The sequence below is a fragment of the Misgurnus anguillicaudatus genome, chromosome 12 (assembly GCF_027580225.2).
Source record: "Misgurnus anguillicaudatus chromosome 12, ASM2758022v2, whole genome shotgun sequence".
Classification (NCBI taxonomy): Eukaryota; Metazoa; Chordata; class Actinopteri; order Cypriniformes; family Cobitidae; genus Misgurnus; species Misgurnus anguillicaudatus.
In genome coordinates, this window is record NC_073348.2 from 39,186,138 (window position 1) to 39,210,706 (window position 24,569).

Consider the following 24,569-nt stretch of genomic DNA (forward strand, 5'->3'; position numbering starts at 1 on the left):
ACTAAATAAACGAGACATTGACGCATTAAGTTGTCGTTTACAAAATGGCCACTAGATGTCGCGCGGAGCTTCATGCTCGCATCAGATTTAATAATGACTTTTCCCATGAAAGAAATACAAACATAGCACACATGTGAGGAATCAACCCATGCTTTTATTTCACTTGTTGCATATAAAATTGTCTTTTTAGTTGATGGATTTTAAAACCGGTTGAAGATGTTTCTCTACAGTACCCTTAAAAGAGACAAAGGTGCCAATGAAAGAAGTCCATTTCAGGTTTAATTAGCAGAACTTATGTTAAAATATCAGTTCATGAATCCCTTAAATGACATTGAAAAATATCAGTAATAATAATAATAATAGCCACTATTGGCTTTGGTCCAGGGCTGCTAAAATCTACAGTATGTGTCAGAAAATCTGCTTATTTCACATCGGAAACGTGAAAGACAAGGCTGGATGAGATGAAGGTAAGAGACGTACCTGAACAAAGATCAAGAACAGCAGAAAGATCATCACAAGCATCTAAGCACCTATAAGATAAAACTGCGCAGATCTGCAGGGTCTATTGCATCCGCTGCATTGCATACAATGCCAGCGGCGTTTACTATATGTGCCATAAACGAATGAATGTGAACGTCCTAAGCCCTGAAACCCTGAAAGCAAATGGGTTAGACACTCTCGGACTCTCTAACGTGTATACAGATAGACAGACAAACATTTTAAAGTTTAAGGCACAGCCCTGGGGCCAAATACCAATGCGACTTTTCTCATATTGTTTGGCTTTCCCCCAGTTCTCTCCAAGGTGACTTTTTTATCTTTTTCCTTTTTATACAGAATATGATTTCTTTGTACATCGGATAATATTTATAATAATAAACATTCTCTCTCAACAAGAGTTTACGAAATACAGCAACTCCATCCGGATCTGGGATGAAGTTTAGAATCTGTCCTCGTACGGCCAACATTACAATATGTACAGCGAAATAAATACATTATTGTAAACAGCGAGAAAACAACAACAAAATCCTATAAGTAAGGTCATCTGGTGAGGAAAGAAATATCATGGCACGAAACTTAAATAAAAATATAGATATTATATATATATATAAAACAAAATCAGTCCTACTGAAAAGCCAGAGTTCAAGTTTCTGTGAGCAGATCATATTTTCTAGTACAGACTTTTAAAAGGTTTGATCTATGTACACAACCAAACATACGCTAGATCTGGTAACTTGCAAGTGCTCACTCTCTATGCTACAGTTGATGGTCTACAGTACTGCTTTAAACAGAAGCAAAACATAAACAATAAATAAAACCATATATACCCACATAAATCATTTCTTATTAAAAGATGCGCGTCCCATAGTGCATGTCGGAGAGGGAAGTTTTGGCATGAAACGTGAAAATATGCTATTTGACGCTGAACTGCATCTAGCCCTAATATAAGATCTCTGATCTAATGCAATGAATCATTGAGTATTTCTGACTCGAAATGAAGTCATGTTATATCAAACAGCTAACGTATGTCTGTTTCGAAAGGCATTGCATGATATATTAGTATATCTGTGCACTGCAAAAAAATGACTTTCTTACTTAGTATTTTTGTCTTTGTTTTCAATACAAATATCTAACAATTCTTAAATCAAGATGCATTTACATTTTGAGCAAAGAAATAAAAGTTCAAGATTAAGAAAATAAAAGTTTAAGAAATAAAAGTTCAAGATTTTTTTCTTACACTGCAAAAATGACTTTCTTAGTATTTTTGTCTTGTTTTAAGCACAAATATCTAAAAATTTTCAAGTCAAGATGTATTTTCTTGATTAGCAAAATAAACCAAGAAACTAAGTCCAGTTTTAAGACAATAAAAATGTAAGTAAATTTTTGGATTAAACAAGCAAAAAAAAAAATCTTTAACATTTTTCTTAAACACTAAATTGAAGAAAAACTCAAGAAAAATTTGCTAACCCCATTGGCAGATTTTTTTGCTTGTTTTATGCACAAAATCACTTAAATTTGATATTTTTGGTCTAAAAACTAGACTTATTTTAAAAGCATCTTAATTTAAGAATTTTTAGATTTTTTACTGAAAACAAGACAAAATACTAAGAAAATATTTTCTTAAATCATTTTTTGCAGTGTAGTTTTTAGAAATATCAAATTTAAAATATAAAATTTAAGTGAATTTGTGCTTAAAACAAGCAAAAAAATCTTTGTTTTTTAATGATGTGTTTTTCTTGCCCCATTGGCAGATTGTTTTGCTTGTTTTCAGCACAAATTCACTTAAATGATTTGTCTGAAAACTAGATTTATTTTCTTAGATAATTTTGATAATCAAGAAAATGCATCTTAATTTAGATATTTGTACTAAAAACAAGGCAAAAATACTAAGAAAAAATTTCATTTTTTGCAGTGTGGTTATAATGCATTCAATTATTTTATACACTGCAAAAAATGATTTTCAAGAAAAAAAATTATTCGTATTTTTGTCTTGTTTTCAGTAAAAATATCTAAAAATTCTTAAATTAAGATGCTTTTTCTTGATGAGCAAAACGACCCAAGAAAATAAGTCTAGTTTTTTACCAAAAATATAAAATTTAAGTTAATTTGTGGATTAAACAAGCAAAAAAAAAAATCTGCCAATGGGGTAAGCAAAAAAATCTTGAATTTTTTTAAACACTAAATTCAAGGAAAAAAATTGTTTGTTTTATGCACAAAATCACTTAAATTAGATATTTTTGGTCTAAAAACTAGACTTTCTTGGGTCATTTTGCTCATCAACCAGGGTTAATTTTAGAATTTTTTTTTATATTTTTACTGAAAACAAGACCAAAATACTAAGAACATTTTTTCTTAAAAATCATTTTTTGCAGTGTAATGCATTATAACACACGATGTGACATTAAATGAATTGTATGTATTTTCAAAGGCCAAAAAATAAAGTATTATAACTGTGTGTGCTTTCACAATTGTGAGGTGCATTATAAGACATTATGACTGTATTAGAAATACCTTCATAATGTATGATATAACACAAGCTTAAAAGGTGTCATATGATGTTGCTAAAAAGCACATTATTTTGTGTATTTACGCGGTTTAACACATTATTTTCCACATACCGTACATTATTGTTGCTCCTGCCTTACTGAAACACATGGATTTTTACAACGCTCATTGTTTTGAAAAGCGCGATGTGCTCTGATTGGCCAGCTATTCAGTGCGTTGTGATTGGCCGAATACCTCAAGCATGTGAGGGAAATGTTACGCCGCTTACCATATTTTGAATATCAGCTCCCAAAGCACAGCATCTCGGCGACATGGTGGCGGAGACAACAATCCTACTACAGCGAGAATAAAAGTTACGCCGCCTTTATGTGCGTATACATGTGGGCGGTGTTATGCAAATCTTCCCACACAGTGATGTAGATATGTGGGGCGTGTTTGACCGAATATACTTTTAGACCGAATATCTCTTTGAGTTTGAGACTTTAATCTTTGCGACTTTACGGATCTTCTATATGCACAAACAGCTTTTAACACGCCAAAGAATAATATCGCATCATATGACCCCTTTAAAAGCTTTAAAGTGTTGCCAAAATCACTGTGTTTCTACATAAAGCATTTGAACTAAATTTAGAGGGTAATCGGAGGTACGTCTTTTATAAAGAAAACCATTTAAACAAATATCAAAATCATGTAAATTCAGCTGGTAAATGTGAAAGATGGTTTGTGACACAGCAGCCAACTCACGACACAACGCAGGATGACCGCCACGCTGCATACATGCAAGTTACCTTTCACATAAAGTCCTTTGAAACACAACAGCTGTTGTTCTGGTATTAAAAGTAACATGTAAAAATCTTTACGTATACCGTACAAAATCATTGAGAAGAGGCCACGACAGCTGTGAGCCGCTTGCTTTTTTGTCTTTTTACATTTGTTTCAGTCAAAGTTGAGGAAGACTTAAAACGGTAGAAAAAAGGTCTCTTTGAAATTCAAGGAAACGTGCTGCTGTTTATCTCCGCTGACCGCGCCTGCGGTCGTCTCTACGGGCAGATTGCTTTGTGCAGCGGCCGTGTACAGTAACAGCCCTCCGTACGGTCACGCGCGACCCGTCGCCAGAGATTTTCTCATGGTAGCTCACAGAGAACGGGTGTCCGGGCGAAGGTAAACAAAACCAAGCTTGAAAGAAAACCAAGGACTAAATATTATTCCTGAGTGCAAATAAAACGACAACCTACAGATGTCTTAGTGTCCTCTCGTCTCCAGGCAGCTCGTAAGAGAGACAGAAAGAGAAACGGAGAGCGAGAGAGGAGTGGCCGAGGTCTCGGAGTGCAACGTGCGCTTTGGAACTCAATTATTACATTTGCCATCACGGCATCGAGTCTGTGCCGTCCCGGCGCGCTGCTACGTGTCTGCGGGCTGTTCCTCTTCGTCCTCCTCGTCGTCGTCCTCTTCTACCATGCTGGGCTCCGTGGAAACTTCCTCCGAAGTTCCCTCCTCGGCCTCCGGGATCTCTGTGGATTCAGAGTCTTGCGTGATCAGAGTTTTGGAATCACTGCAGCTGTTGTCGTCCTCCTCTTCATCCTCGTCCTCCTCTTCCTCGGCCTGGCTGCCGCTGTCTTTTTCCGTGTCCGATTCTCCGTCCTCCTCCAGGGTCAGTTCGAACTGGAACTTCTCAGCCCCGCTGGAGCGATTGCTGTCCTCGGGCTGATCTGGAGCGGGCGAGGGGCTCTGGGGTATGGTGCTCTGGTACCACTCTCTGTTGTCCTCTAACGTGTCCAGGATGTCCTGGGCGTCTGGGTGGACGAGATCGGCCCACGTCTCCCACAGCGGATGCACGATGTAGTCAATAAAGCCCACCTGAAGACAGAAAGACTACTGTGAGTATCTCACCTTTATAATACGGACACTTTAAATGCACTTCATTAAAAAATACTTTATCAGAGTTTAAAATCGAAAGGACAAAAACATCAACAAGTGGACACTTTCCATTTGAGCTGTCGTCTTCTGAGTCATCACCCAGATACATCGATAAACAGATGACGCACACAAGCGTGGCGTACATCAGATTCAGGTAAGCGAGACCCGTCAGAAGGAAACTGAGGTGTTACCTGAGATTTCTCGACTGATGCGTTGTGTTTGTCACACATGGGGCTGATCTCCATCCCTCTCTCTCGCTCTCGATCGCCCTGACTGAAGAACTCCTCCATGATTCGATCCGTCCACTGTTTGTACAGCTGCAGGGGTTTCGTGGGGTTACTGAGATCTGCACAGTGAACCATGTTCTGTAGCACCTGAGGAACACACAACGCTTACTGAGCAAATCTGTGCATGGATGTAAAGATGGTAAAATGTGGTAAATGGAACTGAGAGAGTTATACAACTTTAAGCATTAAATGCATGATGTCTATAATGACTTTCTTACTTAGTATTTTTGTCTTGTTTTCAGTACAAATATCCAAAAACTCTTAAATTTAGATGTATTTTCTTACTGAGCAAAATGACCCAAGAAAACAAGTCCAGTTTCCAGACAAAAAACAACACATTTAAGTGAATTCGGGCCCACAACAACAAAAATATCTGCCAATGGGGTAAGAAAAAAATCTAAAAATAAGTTTATGGTTTGTTTAAACGCTTAATTCAAGAGAAAAATTCTCATCTATATGGCAGATATTTTTGCTTGTCTTAAGCCCAAATTCACTTAAATTTATTATTTTTTGTCTAAAAACTACACTTATTTTCCTAGATCATTTTGCTCATTAAAAATACATCTTAATTGAAGAATTTTTAGATATTTGTAATAAAAACAAGACAAAAATACTAAGAACACTGCAAAAAATTATTTAAGAAAAAAATTCTTAGTATTTTTGTCTTATTTTTAATGAAAACATCTAAATATTCTTAAATTAAGATGTATTTTCTTGATGAGCAAAATGACCTAAGAAAATAAATCTAGTTTTTAGACAAAAAATATAACTTTAACTAAATTAGTGCTTTAAACAAGCAAAAAAATCTGCCAATGGAATAAGAAAAAATTTCTTGAAATAAGTTATAAATAAATTTTTCTTATTCCATTGGCAGATTATTATTTTTTTGCTTGTTTTAAGCACAAATCACTTATATTTTTTTATCTAAAAACAAGACTTATTTATTTCTTCGGTCATTTTGCTCATCAAGAAAATTTAAGAATTTTTAGATATTTTTACTGAACACAAGACAAAAATACTAAGACATTTTTCTTGAAAATGTGTGTGCAAAAAATACTTACTTAATTAGTATTTATGTCCTAGTCTTAAATTAAGATGTATTTTCTTGATGAGCAAAATGACTTAAGAAAATAAGTCTAGTTTTTTGACAAAAATTATAAAATTTAAGTGAATTTGTGCTTAAAAAAATCTAAAAATAAGTTTACGTTTTTCTTAAACGCTTAATTCAAGAACAAATTTCTCACCCCTATTGCAGATATTTTTGCTTTTTTTAAGCACAAATTCACACTTAAATTTTTTGATTTTTGTCTAAAAACTTGACTTATTTTCTTAGGTCATTTTGCTCACTAAGAAAATACATCTTTATTTAAGAATTTTTAGATATTTGCACTGAAAACTTATTTCTTAGTGTTTTTGTCTTGTTTTCAGTAAAAAACATCAAAAAATTCTCAAACAAAGATGTATTCTATTGGTGAGCAAAATGACCCAAGAAATAAGTCTAGTTTTTAGACCAAAAAATATAAACTTTTAAGTAAATGGCTTAATACAAGCAAAAAAAATCTCCCAATGGAATAAGAAAAAAATTCTTGAAATAAATGTACTTTTTTCAAAAAACACTTAATTCAAGAATTTTTCTTATTCCATTGGCAGATTATTTTTGCTTGTTTTATGCACAAATTCTCTTAATTTTTTTTTTTTGTATAAAAACTAGACTTATTTTGCTAGGTCATTTTGTTAATTTAAGAATTTTTAGATATTTTTACTGAAAACGAGAAAAAAATACTAAGTAAGAAAATCATTTTTGCAGTGAATAATCCTCTTTCAGTATGGGTGGAAAAATTTTATTGTGCATCTTTAATATACATTGTTTGATACAAAATGAATTTAGTAAGACAAAACAAATCAATAAAAGATCAATAAAAGATTTTCTGCACCAGCTGCATAAAAATATAAACTTCAGTCTTACTTGTATTCGGTCTGAGTAGTTATCCAAGAGTAACACGCCAGAACTGGTGACCTTCTTTGTCTCGACCATCGTCTTCAAGTCGGCCAGTAAGTTCATGTGTTTGGACATGTCAGTAGCTAAAACCTTCGAGAAACATACAAGAGTTATTTCTCCAAGCAAACACTCAGACTAAAAATAAAAACAAAGCCATTATTAAGCGTCGTCAGACGTACAATGTCTATGACCATCTTGCGCAAGGATTGTCTCTGTTTTTTGGTCAAGTTTTGAAAGATGTCACAGTTCTCCTCCTGCAGGAGTTTGAAGCCCACCGCGAGATGATGGTTCTCCAGCACTGATGAATCGTTGTACATGAGCGCCAACTCAGAGTCTGCAGATATAAACATAAAACATGTAATTAATATAACCTTGACCTTGTGCTAGTCTGAGCAAGCTTCTACTTTGACTGACGGTTCAAAGGTCCACATCAGCAGCGGGACTCCATCACTGGCTGTGAGATTACAGTGTGTGACGCAGGTGAGGAAAGCTCTCTTACACAAACACACAGTCTAAAGCCTCTCGCAGACAGACAGTTACGCACCCATGAGGCTTAAGTCGAGTTTATCCGTCATATCAGGGTGCCGGTTTTGCTTATGTCACATTGAAGTTATGTAAGCAGACAGCCGGTGAGGACAGATGTGTTGCTGGTCTGATGGGATTTAATCCAAAACACTATCTGATTTATCTGCTCAGTGTGTTAGAAAACCTACAGTAATAAGATGCTTACATCGACAGCATTTTATTAAAGTGCCTTTAATGGGGCGTTCAAAGCAGACGCGATTGAAGCGTTAGGCGTGAGTGATATATATGTTACAGCGGGGAAAATAAGTATTTGACACATCAGCATTTTATCAGTTTCTAAGTGGGCTATTGACACAAAATTTCCACCAGATGTAGCCATCAAGCCAAATACTGAATTCATACAAAGAAATCAGAACATTTAAGTATACAAGTTGAGTCATAATAAATAAAGTGAAATTACACAGGGAATAAGTATTGAACACACTTTATTTAACACTTTGTAAAAAAGACAAAGTTAACAGCTTCTAGACGCCTAGAATGGGCCAGAATCACTCCTGAGCAATGCAGATGACTGGTATTAAAGTATTAAATAAAGTGTGTCCAATACTTGAAGAGTTTCTTTGCAAAACGAGATAACTCCGCTTTTTTTTTTTCAGAAATCTCGTTTTTTGGTTGTGCATTCCAATTAATATCAATTCAACTGCAGTTGGTTTGTTTTGATTTAAACCTTCATAATTTAAAAAATACAGCTAAGTAGCACCATAAAACAAAATAATAACATGATAATAAACATGTTTTCACAAAAACGTTACAAACGGATTGATCTTGTTTTGCAATGAAACTCTTCACTTATTCCCTGTGTCATTTCACTTTATTTATTATGACTCAACTTGTATACTTAAATGTTCTGATTTCTTTGTATGAATTCAGTATTTGGCTTGATGGCCACATCTGGTAGAAATCCCGTGCCCAATAGCCCACTCAGAAATCCCCCCACTGACAAAAATGCGGATGTGCCAATACTTATTTTCCCCGCTGTAAGTCAATGCAAAAACACGATAGACATCCTGTGGCGCCATTCACGTGAATGAGGCGGTGCAAATTGACCGTTTCGGGCTTTGACGCACATATCACGTCAAAAATCTGAACTTTGGCCAATATTTGCAATATGTTAACCAATCAGGAGCATGCTCTTGTAGTGACGTGATTCTGACGTGATTAGTCCTGGTTTAAGCTAAGCCCTGTCCGGGAAACCACCCCTTAGAGACTACAAGCTAGCTACATGTTGTAATTTTCTGTCCGTATGATCTCAACTTAAATAAATGATTATGTTGAGACCAGATTGTGGGCTTTTCTTACTTGGTTTAGTATGAAGCACCTAACAACGACCCAGATCACCCTAGCATCCACATGGCAATGCACCCAGAACACCCTGATATTCATGCATTAATCATGTTAATCATGCATCTTGTGTGCGTTTATTTCTTTGTTGGGTGGTGAAGGTTATACGTTCATAGAGGACTCACTGGTATTAATGAGGAACTGGTTGGAGACGCCTGGGTGGTCGACGTCGTGAACTGCACTTGCGAAAATGGCAGCAAGAATTTCAAGGTCTGTGAAAACCGCCTGAAAGGGAAGAACATATGGATGTACGGTCAGCAATTATCTTTACCACATAACCCATTATAGATTCATATAAACACAGTAAGTAGGACACAAGGTCTCTCTCTCTCTCTCACCTCTAAAGCCGGCGTGGAGAGCAGCACATGTGTTGACTGGGTGACATCAGCAGCGTGGATGTTGTTGTGATAAGCAACATCTGCGTGATAATGGTCTTCTAAGGTCATCAGGTAGGTTATGAAAGTGTCCAAGGGTATTTTAAATGTTTTGAGTAAGTCTCTCTCCTGTGAGGGAAAAAAAAACGTGTGATGTACTCTTAATATTCAGCAGGAGATCAATAAAGGTCAGCAAACAATACAATTGGTTAATATACTGTAATTTAACCACATGGCCTTGGTTGAAAAAGTGTACTTGTTATTAATTGTGCCGGACCTTACCTGAAATATAGTGTACATCATCACCGTTAAAGGCCTGTTGCCTGAAAACTCTGTGACTTTAAAAACGTTAAGGCCCCATTTGTTAACGTCCTCCAATTCCTGAAACACATCAACATTACATTAGACACAGTTTTATGACAAAGCTTAAAAGAATAGTTCACCCTGATATGAAAATTAGCCCATATTTTACTCAACCTCAAGCTATCTTAGGTGTATATGACTTTCATCAAAAACAAATGTATACAGTTATTCACTCTTTCCCGCCATTGGTGGGTTAACTCTTCAATTAAGAGAAAACACTTCCTTGCCAATTACAAGTTTTTACGGCAATTTGTATTTCCGCTATTATTATTATTATTACACAACTTATAAACCCCAGAAGCATCCACTAAGACCAAACAGTAAAGACTCCAAGTATTTTTTGATCATCGCTCTAAATCTGATGTCTAACAAAAGTCCTTTACAAAAATGCAATTATCGGTATAAAAATATAATTATAAAACGGCTCGTTCTGGTTCTTCATTCTGATTGGTTGAAACGCGTTCTAAGCCGTGATAAAATACCCTGGTAAACCCACGGTTCAGACCGCATCACAAGTATCACTGCGCCACTGTTGCTGCGTATTGATTTATGAAAATAAACACCACAGTCTTTAATCATTTTTTAATTTTTCTACCTTTGCACAATTATGGCGATATCCAGATAAATTTCAATAAATAAAACATTTCATCAATAAAGAGAAAACGTTCTCTGAAGTTTTTTTTGTCTTATTGATATTTCCGCTATTATCCACTAGAGGGAAATCTTACCCAACTTAAACACTGAGGCATTCACTCGACACAACAGCGTTGTGGATTTAGCGTGTGTTTTGATCAGGCTCTGAATCTGATCTCTAAGTTCTTCACAAAAATGGAATTATCTCCGCATTTAGCTGAAAATTTGAGATGTGATAACTGATAAGACAACAAATGAAGGTAGGATGAAACGTTTTTTGATGTTGTTGGAAAGCGGATGGACTGTTCTTTCATTTGATATCTTATGTTTATTTAAAGAAGATCATTTTTCTGTAAGGCATTCAACTAAAACTGGGTGGCAACTTTAAAAAAAACGCTGACGGGGAAAAAGTTAAGCATGCTTACAAACATATTTGATCATCACTTCAACAGTTGCACGATATAAATGTTAATGTATAAATTAGATGAATGTTGATATATAAAAATAAACACCACAGTCTTTAATCAGATATTTTCATTGTGCCTTTGCTGCTTCTCTGTTGTTTGTGAACTGCGCTCTGTTGCAGCCACACTTGATTCTGAGGAACTACTTTGTTTGGCGGAAGAGTAATATTTATACTAATATAATTACAACGTATTTGTGTTTTATTTCATAAAATCCCGCTAACTTTATGCATATGAAGTAACCGTTTTATAAACGCAATAAACCCCTCGAAGCGTTGGGTTACCAGTGCATTTTATAACAGCTAAGGGGGTTTAGGCACTCCGCTTCGCGTCGTGCCTAACAACGCCCCTTAGCTGTTATAAAATGCACTGGTAACCCACTGCTTCTTGGGGTTTATTGCTTTATTATTTGGTATTTTGAAGAATCCGACCCATATTTGAGAGGTGATAAAAAGAAAACAAATGAAGATAGGATGAAACATTTTCTTTGTTTGAAAGCAGATATATTTGCAGAGTTTGGTTCCAAAGCGCGAAAAATGAAATTTGTTTAAAAATGAGTTATCGCAAAATTAATCAGTATTGTATCAGGTCAGTATTAAAAAGTAAATTCTTAATTTGACGCAAAATCCAATATCCGTCGTGTTATTCTGTTATCTTTTCTCCCATTTTCACCAAACCTGATAAACGCCACTCCTCCTTTTCTGCAGAATGCAATAAATCCGCTTAACCAATCACAGCGCACCATTCCACGTATTGTAAACAACAATGGCGGCACTTCAATACACACAGACTCCTAGTTTTCCTCATCTACTTTGTACTTCATGATCAACAAACAAACAAAAACAAAATAGTAATTTTGATGGCATTGATAAACCTGTGGTGGTTTTCTGTGACGGGGAAGAAACATAAGCCTTATGAAAAACTTTAAATTATTTTACTCAAAGTCAACGAAAATCGACCAGGACCAAAATATTTTACAGCTGATCGCTGTCAAAAAAGTTCAGCGACGCCGTCAAGTATAACCGCTGCAATGACAGAGTTCTTAATATGACAAAGTAAGTGTTTTGATTAATGACATTAATTATTATTTTTTAATCAGTGTATACCACTAGTCAACTAAATTAATATAAAAAAGATAAATAGATAAATAAAAATAGATTTATAGCATTTTGAGAAAAAAAAACTTGTCATGGATTTATAGCATTTTGTGGAAAAAATAATCAGTTTTTATAATAAATCTTTGAAAATCAAATATGAATAAGAATTTTTTTTATAATATAAAGATGCTATGTGAAAGTTTGTAACAGAAAATAGTGGTTTTCATCTTGTCACTTTCTTATATAGAAAGAAGCCGAAATTAGTCAAAATGGATTTATTGCGTTCTGGAACCAAACTCTTCATTTGCTTTTCATTTGATATTGTATACTTATATATTTAAAGAAGAACATTTTCTTGAAGGCATTAAACTTTTGTGAACATCATAAAAAAGCTGGCACTGGCTTGCAACTTTTTTTAAAAACACTGGCGGGAAAAGAGTTAAGTTTCCTTTGAAAATCATATATATCTAGGATAGGGTAAACCATGGGCTCATTTTCATTTTTGGGAAGAAGATTCCTTTAAGCCACAAACATATATTAAAAACTATACAAACAATGAACGCCATTCGTAACACATAATGTTTAAATACTAAAAATATGAATATTATTATCAGCATGCCTCATCGTCTAGATGTTGTCAATGCTGCCAGCAACTTTCACAATAAACCAATTTTTAACATCTAAACATGCTGGCCAACTATCTTCAGCACATTTTGCTGGTGAACCGCATCCATGCTGATCTTTTCAGCAGTGTTTTAACGTCACCAATGTCATATCGTCAGTCTACATCATGAAACAAAAAAACCCTAATGGCCCATCTTCAATGATCCATGATCAGATCCACTGCAAAAGAGCTTAAAGGCGCTCTCTAAAATAAACCCATCCATCGATCCTTCGCCTCACCTTGGCTAAAGAGTCTTCTGTGTCCGTCTTGACTCCAAATCGAGGGATGTTGGAGTTGGTGAGGCTGGTGCTGTGCATGAGTTTCTTCACGCCGCTAATCTGACACATGGGCTGGTTCTTCTTCTTGTCTTTCTCCTCTCGCGTCTGTGGGGTCGGCATCTCCACGTCATGCTGTTTGTCTGCAGGGGGAGGAACGTAAACATTCATTTGACACCAACACATAGTGAACTCCATTTAAATTTGTGTGTTTTTGTGAATAATGATGTACCTAAAAATGTGTTGGAGATGTACTCTGAGACCTGGTTCCCCGATCTGCTCATCTCAGACAGATGGGTTAACTCCCTGTTCAACATCCGCTTGAACTGAAGACAGACAGACAGAAAATTAATCAAATGCATTGTATACTTTATATTACACTGCAAAAATAAATGTCTGACTTTGTTTTTGGTCTTGATTTTCAGCATAAATCTCTAAAAATTCTTAAATCAAGATAAGTAAGAAATATTAATTCCCGTTCTCTAAAAAATTATGAAAATCAAGTGAGTTCGTGCTTAATTTTTTTAGGTAAAAATATCTGCTACACTGCAAAAAAAAAAAAAATGATTTTCAAGAAAAAAAATTCTTAGTATTTTTTGACTTGTTTTCAGTAAAAATATTAAAAAATTCTTAAATTAAGATGCTTTTTCATGATGAGCAAAATGACCCAAGAAAATAAGTCTAGTTTTAAAAAAAAAAAATCAAATTTAAGTTAATCTGTGTTTTAAACAAGCAAAAGAATCTGCCAAAGGGGGAAGCAAATAATCTTGAACATTTTTCTTTAACACTAAAATGAAAAAATTGCTTACCCCATTGGCAGATTTTTTTGCTTGTTTTATGCACAAAATCACTTAAATTTGATATTTTTGTTCTAAAATCTAGACTTATTTTCTTGGGTCATTTTGCTCAATTTTTTTATATTTTTACTGAAAACAAGACAAAAATAGAAATAATTTATTTTCTTGAAAATCATTTTTTGCAGTGTACTGGGGTAAGGAAAATTTACTTGAATTAAGTTGAAACTTGAATGAAGTTTCATAGCAAAAATGTTTTAAGCATAAACTCACTTGATTTTTATTTTTTATTTAATAAATATATGTTTATTTAAAAATATTTCGATATTTATACTAGAAAAGAAGCCAGAAATACTAAGACATATTTTTTTTGCAGTGCAAATTATTTATAAAAAAGTGAGAAGCATTATACTCTATATACATTATACTTTAAACAAACATGCGCTTTACCAAAACAGATTAAAATATTAAAAAAATAACAAAAAATGTAGATTTGATGAAAATAAAGTTTGCATTTGTAAACCACAATAAATCATTTAAACGCCTCTGGTTTATTTCATCTCTTTTGAATTGCAGTTTTTATATTATTGTAGGTGAACTGTATTTAGGCATAAAAAACTTCAAATAAACAATCAATCAACAATGCATCATAATGCTGTATATGCAAAAGTGTGTTCAAGAATTATTAGTAACACTTTACAATAAGATTACAATACAATGGGGCGGTTTATCCTAGTCCCAGACTGAAGTTTGTATTTGTTAACATTATATCCAGTGGCGGGTCGTAACTGCTCTTACAACGGGGGCAAATTCAAAATATGTGTTTGTTGCGTCATGTGAAACTTGTGCATCAAGCGTCTTGTCAAAATACGAGCCTGTTGCACACGCGTCGAAACCGTCTAGGAGAAAAGAGACACTGACATTCACAAAAATCTCGCAAGACACTCCCTTAACACTAAACTCTGATTACACATGAGATTAAGCGAGTATCTGGCCAACGCAAGCGTCTCTTTATAATAAAAACAATTTAGACGCGTCTGCAGCAGGCACTTATTTTGACAAGACACGTGATGCTACATACATGTTGTGACAAGCTTCACATCGTGCGTCCTCGAAAAAGAAGTCACCAGCCGCCACTGATTATAAGCATTAGCTAATAAAGACCAACATCTTTTAAAATTATTTATTAATCTTGGTTAATGCACAATGAACTAACCTGAACAATTGTACTGGCATTAACTCATGTTACAACCTTTGATTAAAAATAACATGAACTAAGATTAATAAATGCTGTTTATTGTTAGTTACTGTGAAGCGTTACCGAATTTCACACATTGTACATCTATGATCCTATTTGGTAAGAGATGTAAAATACTCTACTAGTTTCCATAATATTTACATGTGGCTTACTGCACATTGTTTGAATATATACAGTTGTGATCACAAACAGACCTCATTTAACAAATTTAACAAACTATTTTGTTTAGTTTTCATGCATCCAGCATCTAAGACTACAGACACATACAACCCAAATTCAGGACAAACCTTTATATATCCCCATGAGACCGATAGCAAATAATTCGCTTCTGGCATTTTTGTCGAAATCCAAAACGAAACCCGCAAAAAATCACCACTAAATCCTTCAGATGGTGCAACACAAACGCTTCTGTCGTCTCAGCCCATAAACTGCATCTCTAAAGCTGACACCAGATCAGCTGGAGGTGCTGAGGCTGACAGACATGGCTTGGCTTCTTTCCACAGCACGATGGGAGAGATGCTGTGAAGCTCAACGCCTTCCAAATATGGAACTGCTCATTTAATCAATACAGCTCGAGCCCTCGCCAGACCACAGCCAATCACAGCTCATTACCAAGAGAGGAAAGGGGGCTGGAACGTCTGTCATCCACTGATGGAGGATACAGGCCTTGAGATCGTGGTTGTTTTCGCAGCTCACCTTGTACCTGGTATAATCATACACGCGGCGGTGAGCTTAGATGACTCATAAGAGCAGAAACGTCTTCCCGGTAAGATGTATTCACTCACGTCTACAGCAGTCACAGACCAACCAACAGACCGATTCATCGTCTGGGTACTTTACAATAATCAAATCACAATTTTGTTTCAATATTAAGTGATTTCTTCATATTGAGTGAATTATGTTTTCATCAATGTTGAAGTTTAATCTTAAGAAGCAATCCAAATTCTTCAACTGAGCAGCCTAGTGCCATTGTTTGGGTATATACAATACAATACATTACATGTGTTGACGTCTGACGAATTTGTAATGCTCAAATTTCATATTTCTAATTCACTTAATAGCATTTGATAAATTAATAAATGCACATAAAATTACAGCCATTCTGTTAATATATTCAAAAGCAATCATTATTTTTATCAAGATGCGTGTTAAAAACAGGGAGTATTTAAACTTGCATTTTCGTACAAATATTGACACACTGATCAAAAGCAAATCGACTTTGATAAAGTAAGGAAAATCTTTCATATGCACATAGTGACCTCCACTTCTAATCTTAATAATAGAGATAGGACAATATATAGGAGATGCCGATATATCGGCCGATATTTGGCTTTTATTATTATCGACATCAGCCGATTAATCTTTTCAATCGGCCAGTAAATGTCTCTATTACTTAAATTCAATACCCTCAAATTCAAGGACTAAATGTGGGGACACATTTCAAGTGAGAGCAAGGTTACATCGTGTTATCTTTTAAGATACATTGTTCCCTATTGAGGGAACTGCGGTGACACTTTGGGGACGCCTCCAGGGGTAAGTGCGTCTGAATGCGTATATCAAATTCAACCAATGGTGAGGCTTAACGGCAAAGACAGGGTAATGTGTGAGCCAGGAAGTATATCGCTATCTGAAATATTGCCAAAGACGGCATTATAAGGATGTAGGAAGTATAGCAAGGGAGACGCAGTGTCTCGTTCCCTTCTTAGGGAACAACAGTTACATACGTAACCCGAGACGTTTTCATGTGTCAAACACAACTATGCAAAAAAGCATTTTGGTATGAATCAACATTCACATACAGAAGATAAAAGCATTTAAAGCGAACAGTTTAGCACGTGTGCTTAAAAAGTCTAGAATTTTTATGATATTATCTTACACTAGACATTTTAGATTCAATAGATTCAAACACTTTCAATGACTTGTATCTATGTATGTATATTTTCACAAATTACCCAGGGCCTTGAATTTTTTTGCCCCAGATTCACAAACTTTCAAGGACCTGTGGGAACCCTGTATTAAACATGACGTTATGTTGTGTCACACACAACACCGCACTAGTTCAACCCACTTATTCAAACAATACCGTAAGTTGTCAGATAAATTATGTCTTGTAAATATGTTTTAAGTACTTCCAAAGGGTATATTAATAAATGTTTTTTTTTTGTTTCATTCATTTTTTATGTAACCAGTCTTGTGAGGTCCTCATTTGAAAAACAAACAACAGATCAGTGGTTCTTTTATTAAAGCAAATAGCCATTGGTCGGATTTGTTTGGGACAAATTTGAATATGAACCTGAAAGGCACAATACAGCACTGAGACTTTACTATCACAAGGAATATGAAACCGCAGCGCTGGCGTTTTACGTCAAAACATTTCTTTATGCAAAGCAATGAATTATGTAAGGAAATGCTGTGTATGTCCATTTATTTTCCTGTATATATATTATGCTCATAAATGCTCACAGCAAAAATTATCTGTGCATGTACTTATACGCTCTTTAACCCCCAAATCAATTTTATGCCATTCATGAATGAAACTACAGTATAAGCACTGTTGCAGGAAATTTTGCCCTGTATGCATTGCATTGGATGATGATGAATTACAGACTGAAGTTAACTAGCATTAGTGTGGTCACGCTATAGGAAGAGTCTGACTACAGGCCAGTGTTGTGTTGATGGAAATGTTAATGCTATAGGCAATACTATATTAGCTGTGTGGAACAAGTAAAAAAAAACACTGACCACAACCCAAAATCAGCCTGGAGGTCTCCATCATCAGAAAAACTATTTTTGGAGATCTACTTCATCTTGAGCTCCACTTTTATTGGGAAAATGCATAGATTACACAAATACTGAACATAAGTAGACAACATCTATATATTTACACAATGCGATATTCAGTGACTTGCTAAATAATACGCTATATGATAATGCTTTGTATTTGTAATAAAAATTTATATAACAAACATACGTTTAACTTCCTGATTGTTGATCATCTTCCACACATTTGAACACAGACAAGCACAATATTTTTGTGGAAAAACCTTGACTATACACAACCTTTTGTAAGTAATAAAAAAGTTGTTGCGAATAATTTCAATATGCATTTTGCGCCCTGCGTTTGTTGCAATATATTGTGCATGGCTATGCAATTATGTAATATATCTTGATTTTTAAAGATGCAGATGTTATCTATTCAACGTGGCGTTAACAACCCCAACATCATGGTTTCGATTTCCAAGGAATACAAGCTGGCAGAAAGTGTACCTGGAGTGCTTACACAAATAAAGAATAAGTATTTACTGCTTAAATATTATGAATAATGACTTAAATTCTTAAAACTATGTTAAATCGAGAAATACATTTAGGGCTCTGTGATCGAGGAAGGCTGTTTTTCCTTTAGTGAGGTAAACAGACCTCGTGGTTTTCTGTGAAGTAGTTTGGTGAAGTCTGGCAGAGACAGAAGCCTTTAGCTGAGGCCTTGTGTGGCTTTGATTAAAGCCGTCGGCAAACTCTTTGAGTATCGTTCAACGTTTCGTGCTTCGCAATCCTCTCGCCAAAGGACCAATGGGACGTCGGAGGTTTTACCACAACGCGCGTGCAGGATCCAAATAATTGAAAACCTAACTTGCCACAGTTACCCCCCACTCCCACCACAGCCCAGATGTTGCCTTTTAGTATTGCTTTACTTTGGGTTTCTGCACACTGGGCGTTCTGGGGAAATTGGGTACTTGGGTCACTCACAAGATTTGCTGCAGTATGAATATAATGGATATAATCGAAAGATAACAAACAAATGTACAGAATAAGGTCAACAGTAAACTTATGCCACTTTTGTGAAATTACAACGTTTCCGCTAACCGATGATATGCGATTAAAACATACTTTTTCCTGTCGTGATAAGTCTATACAAAAATCACGTTGACAGAAGTTGGTTATTTTAAGACCTTAGTTTAAATCAAAGAAGACGTATGAATGTTATCCAAACATTACTGGCAAGGAAAGCTTCTTATACTTGGGAGCAAACAGTTATGAGGTGTTTCTGAGAGGTTTTAGTACATACGACACCATCTTCAAATAATGATCATGTGATTTACATACATAAGTTGACCTGAAAATGCGTAATAAACAGTTTCCATTGCAGTTTTGGGAAAAACACCTCTTGCTCTTCCGAATTGCCTCAAAAACACCTCATGCATGCTTAAAGCAACACTAAAGAGTTTTTTTTACCTTAAAATAACATTTCCAAAACAGTTTCAGTGGCTCATTCACTCGAAACAGGGTAAATGGCACTTTCACATTCGCTTTGCAGCCCTCTATCGGCCAAAACCGCACTAAAGAAGTTTCCAACCGTCGGGTCGTGGTCCTGTAGTTCGACTAAAACTACTAAATTTGCTTTACGGCAGACCTACAATCCAATCAGAGCCAGCTACGCTGCAGTATTTACGAGAGTGGTAATGGACAATTCCGCTTCTAACCTGTAGGGGGAGCAAAGAGCAAAAACTCTTTAGTGTTGCTTTAAAAAAGTTTTTTGCGATATATGGGAGTTTTTGCAAAATTGACGTGTTTCCATTGGCCGTATTTTCAATTCGCAATGTCAATCTGTGCAATTTGAAGGGTAATGGAAATGCAGCTAATGATATAAGTCGTGAACTACCATAAAAATTAGGGCTGTCAAAAGATGAATCATGATTAATCGCATTCAAAATAAAAGTTTGTCTTTGCATAATATATTTGTGCGTATAATAATTATTTATATATAAAAACACAGCATACATGTATAAATGTAAGAATTTTATATATATATATATATATATATATATATATATATATATATATATATATATATATATATATATATATATATATATAAACACATTTAAAAAACATACATGCATGTGTGTGTTTTTTTTTAAATCATACATGCATGTGTGTGTATTTATATATACAAAATAATTACACACAGTGCACACAGATATATTATGCAAAAACAAACTTTTATTTTGTATTGCGATTTATCGCAATTCATCTTTTGATAGCCCTAATAAAAATATTGTCGTTATCTAAAGTCATACATCATCACAAATAATTAACAACCTAATACACATAACGGACTAAAGATATTATTAACTGTACACTGAAAAAATTATTCATTCAATTTACTAAATTTTTTAAGGTTAGTGATTGCAATCAAATTATTTAAGCTACATTTAAAAAAATAATTAGAAAAACAAAACAAAACAAAAAACCTTTGTTTAAATGTAGCTTAAATAAATTGATTGCAATCACTTACCTTAAAAAAATTGAAAGTAAATTGCAAACTGATAAATAAAGTATTTAATTGCGAAAAAAGACCAGATTCCCTTAAACATCCAGTACAAAATATTATGTATAATAAATACATGAATTTATCAGTGCTTATTAAATGTTTTTACACCTACAGTAGGCAAAACAAAGGACTGAATCAGACGAATCGCTAAGATGCAAAGATGCTCCTGCATGTCTAAACAGGCCCAGACTACAGATTACATTTGGCTTTAATGTTAATTCACAAAAGACACAAACCCAAAACATCAAATCTAATGTGACGTAAGTGACGCAACCGTGTGACAATCACCACATCCTAAAAATATATAAAATCTAGTTGTAATATTTTAGATTTACGATCCCAAATAAGATGCTTTGATGTTTGGCATCGAACCTCATTAACCTTTCAGTAGGGTGTCTTTCTGCTGAATATAGTGTGTGTATGTGTGTCGTCTGCGCTCGCTCGCAGCCCACTGCAGGGCTCAATTTGTCTGCGTCTCCATGGCGACTGCAAGCATGTGGGATCCTGCACTAGTGTGTTTGTCTGCGCTGTGACAGGGAGGGCGTGTTGTTGCTGCGTGCGTGCGTGCGTGTGTGAAGGTATTCGTTCATCAGTATGCAGCGTGGCAGGTCTATGCCGGTTATTCAGACGCATGCTCAGTACATTCAAAAACAAACCATAACGCAGGCGGGTGAGAGAAAGAGAGAGAGGGGCCGTGAAGGAGCGGTGGTCTTTGATTGGTCCTGTGAGACGAAATGTAAAATGCATTCTGTGGCATCATAATAAGAAGCCTTTTATGTGTTTTAACATACAGACGATGATGCAAATCAAGCCACAGCTTAGATGTTTACTGCGTTTCTTAAAAACACTGTGCAACGAATGCAAATGTAAGCGTGTCATCTGAAGTGTCTTGTTGCTATAAACATTTTAAAACATTGAATTATTGTAGTGCATAACATCGGAAAATTATCTTTCTGTAGGTGTAGGTGTCAGTGTTAATTTAGAGACATTAAGAATCGGGTTCATGTCTACCATGACAATAAAAAAACAAACAAGCAGAAACTAAATCCCATCACTGTTTCTATTATTCATAGGTTAGTGATTTAAACAACCCAGTAAGGAATCGCCCCCAAAATTCCTTAGCAACCAACAAGTATCAAAAAAGCTTTTGCAACTACACTGAACAAGCTAGCAATGGCAAAGCAACACCAATAAAACCACCCTAGAATTGTGCATGGGTGAGTGTTACCGAAAATAAAATCTAGGTTAACTTATATTTACGATAACTGAGCCTTAGGACACCCAGTTGGGTGATTCTCGCGAAATTAGACTTATGAGGTGTCATGAAACATTTTGATTAAAAAAGTAAATGCTATCAAAATAAGAAGCATAAATACAAACATCTCTTCATGTACTATTTTCCACATGATTTCAAATGACATCATACAAACCATTTTTTTCCCATTTAAGTGGAGAAATGTCATTACCGCAATGTGTCCATGACTGGATTTGGGTTCTTTAACATGGAAATATTTATAATTAAAAAATCTAAAAAATAAAACGGCTTCAGTGCATGTTATACTGTAAACATTTACAGTAAAGAAACATGTGGTATTTGGTGATCATTCGTAAATAATAAGGAATATAAATGTGTCCAAGAAAAAATTTCTCATCCTCCGCTACAATTTTCAATCATTGTTTAAGCCTTCAAGGAACTAACATTTTCAAAAAAATAGTTGGAAGGGACATAATTGACTGTGACACACAAGATGCTACCAGGTAAGCAGTTCTTATTTTTTCTCTCCAGATAAAAGTTAAAATTTTGTTTGTCATAGTACCTACACAACTTTTTAGTTCTCATTACCGAAACATGAGTTTGTAAATGCATATATTTAATGTTATATTATGTTACGGTAATGATGATGTTTGATAATGAAAAAATGTAAATTCTATAGGAAATGGCTTTTTTAAAAAATCTGATGCAGGACACCTTCTAAGTCTGGATTTCGTGAGAATCACCCAGTTTGGTGAGGATGTAGTTGGAAGTCATTCACAAGGTTACATGCGTGACACGTAAAAGTTTTTGGGACCGCCAGCATTTAGCCCAAAACCAGTTTATCATTTCATAAACAGAACTTATACCGTATTCAGCGATAAAAGATGATGATGTTATGGTAATATGGTGATGGTTATTTAATCACAATAAACACAGTTTATGTAACCAATGCCTATACTCAGCAAAATCAAATAACGGTTATATATGTAAACAATGATTTGTAAAACATAAACTGTCATTACATAAGGCACAAATACCTTCACAATGTTACAACTACAACTTTATATACTAACTTGCTTTATTATTTGACTTTTGGCTAAAATCGCTAAAAAAGAAATTGATAAATGACATACACCTGCTTGGATGATAAAACCAAAGTTTCTTTTAGTTTTCTACATTAAATTATCCTACATAATGTAAAGAATATTCTGTGAAAATATAATCATGATATCTTTAATATTGATTAAGATCATCAAACGCGTTCCTGTATAGCATTTGCAACGCAAAACTACATGGGTTCGAACCCAGGGAACACATACTGATAAAAATGTAAAGATGATGCCAAGAAAGTCAAACTTTCCAAATCTCATTATTAGATTATGAGACGTTAGCCTTGATTTCACAGACAGGCTCACATATGTATTTATTCAATGATGTACCATAAAGTCACATTGTGGAGACATGAAATCCAAAAACACCAAGCAAGAACCCAACAACAGCATAACCGTACCACTTATATCCCCTAACATTGAGTTTTGCAAGGTCAAGCACTAAAAATATTAAAATCGAATTACTATTACATCTACACAAATCCAAGAACAACGCACATGACAAGAAGCATAATGTCACCCAGTCTGTATGTGAAATATGATACGTGACCTTCATTAATATCAGCCCCCTTTCCTCCTGCGCCAACCACATAAAACAAAACAAGACCTCTACCCCATATCCCCCCTAAAAACTGGATTATAGGGAAGTTTTGGTTAAGACTGCAATCCTGGGCTCATGCCACATTAAAAGATGCCTATTTAGTCCCATCAACAGATGTCCCAGAATTCAAATGAACAATGACGAAATGTTTAAATTCTAGTACACAGATGCATGTGTGCAACAACACTCACATACAAGCCTACATTTGATTCATTTCCTTTATGGTGTCGGCTCATCGCACGTATCAGATAACCGGGGGTCACCGTGCCAAAGGAAAAATCAAGACAGATGATCCCAGCCAGCCCGACTAACAATCCTGCACGTACGTACGTGGATTGTGTGTATATCTCCCTGAAACCGTAACCCCCTGGGCCAGCCATCTTGGCTCTACCTGATAACGTCTGCGAGCCAACGGCCCTGCCAAATCACACCAATTACCTGAACTCCCCCGGGCGGCGGTAATAACATTAAGTCAAGGGAAGCCCTTCGTTCTGAGGTGAGCGGCTCTGATGTAAGTCTCGCTCTCCCCCGAGACAGACGCGAGCGGAAAGCACCGTGCAGTCATGAGGCAGTAAGTTTAACAGTGACTCACCTTATTGGAGGCCATCTCGCTGACGGAGTGTCGGGTCTGCAGGGTCTCCAGCTGGTCCAGACACCAGTCCAGCTCCTCCAGGGTCTCGGTGGCGAGCTTCTGGTAGGCCTCCTCTGGAGGGAGACAGGGGAGGGGATGGTCAGTTTTGAGGCGTTTGACCGGGCTAGCCGAGGCTTCCCGAACATCGTCCACGTCGTAGACAGCCATGTTGGGATGTCCAGGATGGACACATGGGTGACTCTTCATGCCGTGCTGAAAAAATCACTCCTATGAGGGCTACGAGATCAAATACGAGCACTCGAAAAAGCTTCCTTTATATTCCGAGCCGGTCGACAATGACAATTAAACGTTAAGGATACATCTCAGTCCGGCAACGCAGGGCTCCTGGTGTGGAGCCCCATGCTCCTACAAAAACAAAAGACACACACATACAAGCACAGAGATTCCCTTTCTCAATCTGCTTTCACTGATCCGGAGTCAGCCCCTGTTACAGTTGCATGTCCCCACAGGTCCATCGGGTTGTGACAGAGGACGGCAATTGATGTTGTCTCTCAAAAAAAGAGGAAGGCAGATGCAAAGCCCCCCCACGAGCCTCCTACCGTCACGCTTTTATATTCCCCCCAGTCAGA

General features: G+C 35.7%; 1 protein-coding gene across 13 annotated transcripts in view; it reads right to left on the reverse strand.

The window, feature by feature from the left end:
• Window positions 1-134: 134 nt before the first annotated feature.
• Window positions 135-24,569, reverse strand: part of LOC129446449 (3',5'-cyclic-AMP phosphodiesterase 4D) — a 206,455-nt gene continuing 182,020 nt past the window's right edge. For 12 of the 13 annotated variants that reach the window (XM_055207485.2, XM_055207481.2, XM_055207482.2 and 9 more), the window contains 10 exons: window positions 23,941-24,053; window positions 13,235-13,328; window positions 12,967-13,145; window positions 9,789-9,887; window positions 9,471-9,635; window positions 9,258-9,357; window positions 7,386-7,540; window positions 7,174-7,296; window positions 5,112-5,294; window positions 135-4,860 (listed from right to left, as the gene is read on the reverse strand). In XM_055207485.2, the coding sequence (XP_055063460.2) occupies window positions 4,405-4,860; window positions 5,112-5,294; window positions 7,174-7,296; window positions 7,386-7,540; window positions 9,258-9,357; window positions 9,471-9,635; window positions 9,789-9,887; window positions 12,967-13,145; window positions 13,235-13,328; window positions 23,941-24,053 (1,667 nt within the window). In that variant the 3' untranslated portion in view covers window positions 135-4,404. The remainder of the gene's footprint in view (window positions 4,861-5,111; window positions 5,295-7,173; window positions 7,297-7,385; window positions 7,541-9,257; window positions 9,358-9,470; window positions 9,636-9,788; window positions 9,888-12,966; window positions 13,146-13,234; window positions 13,329-23,940; window positions 24,054-24,569) is intronic. The other variant, XM_055207493.2, reaches the window with a different exon arrangement.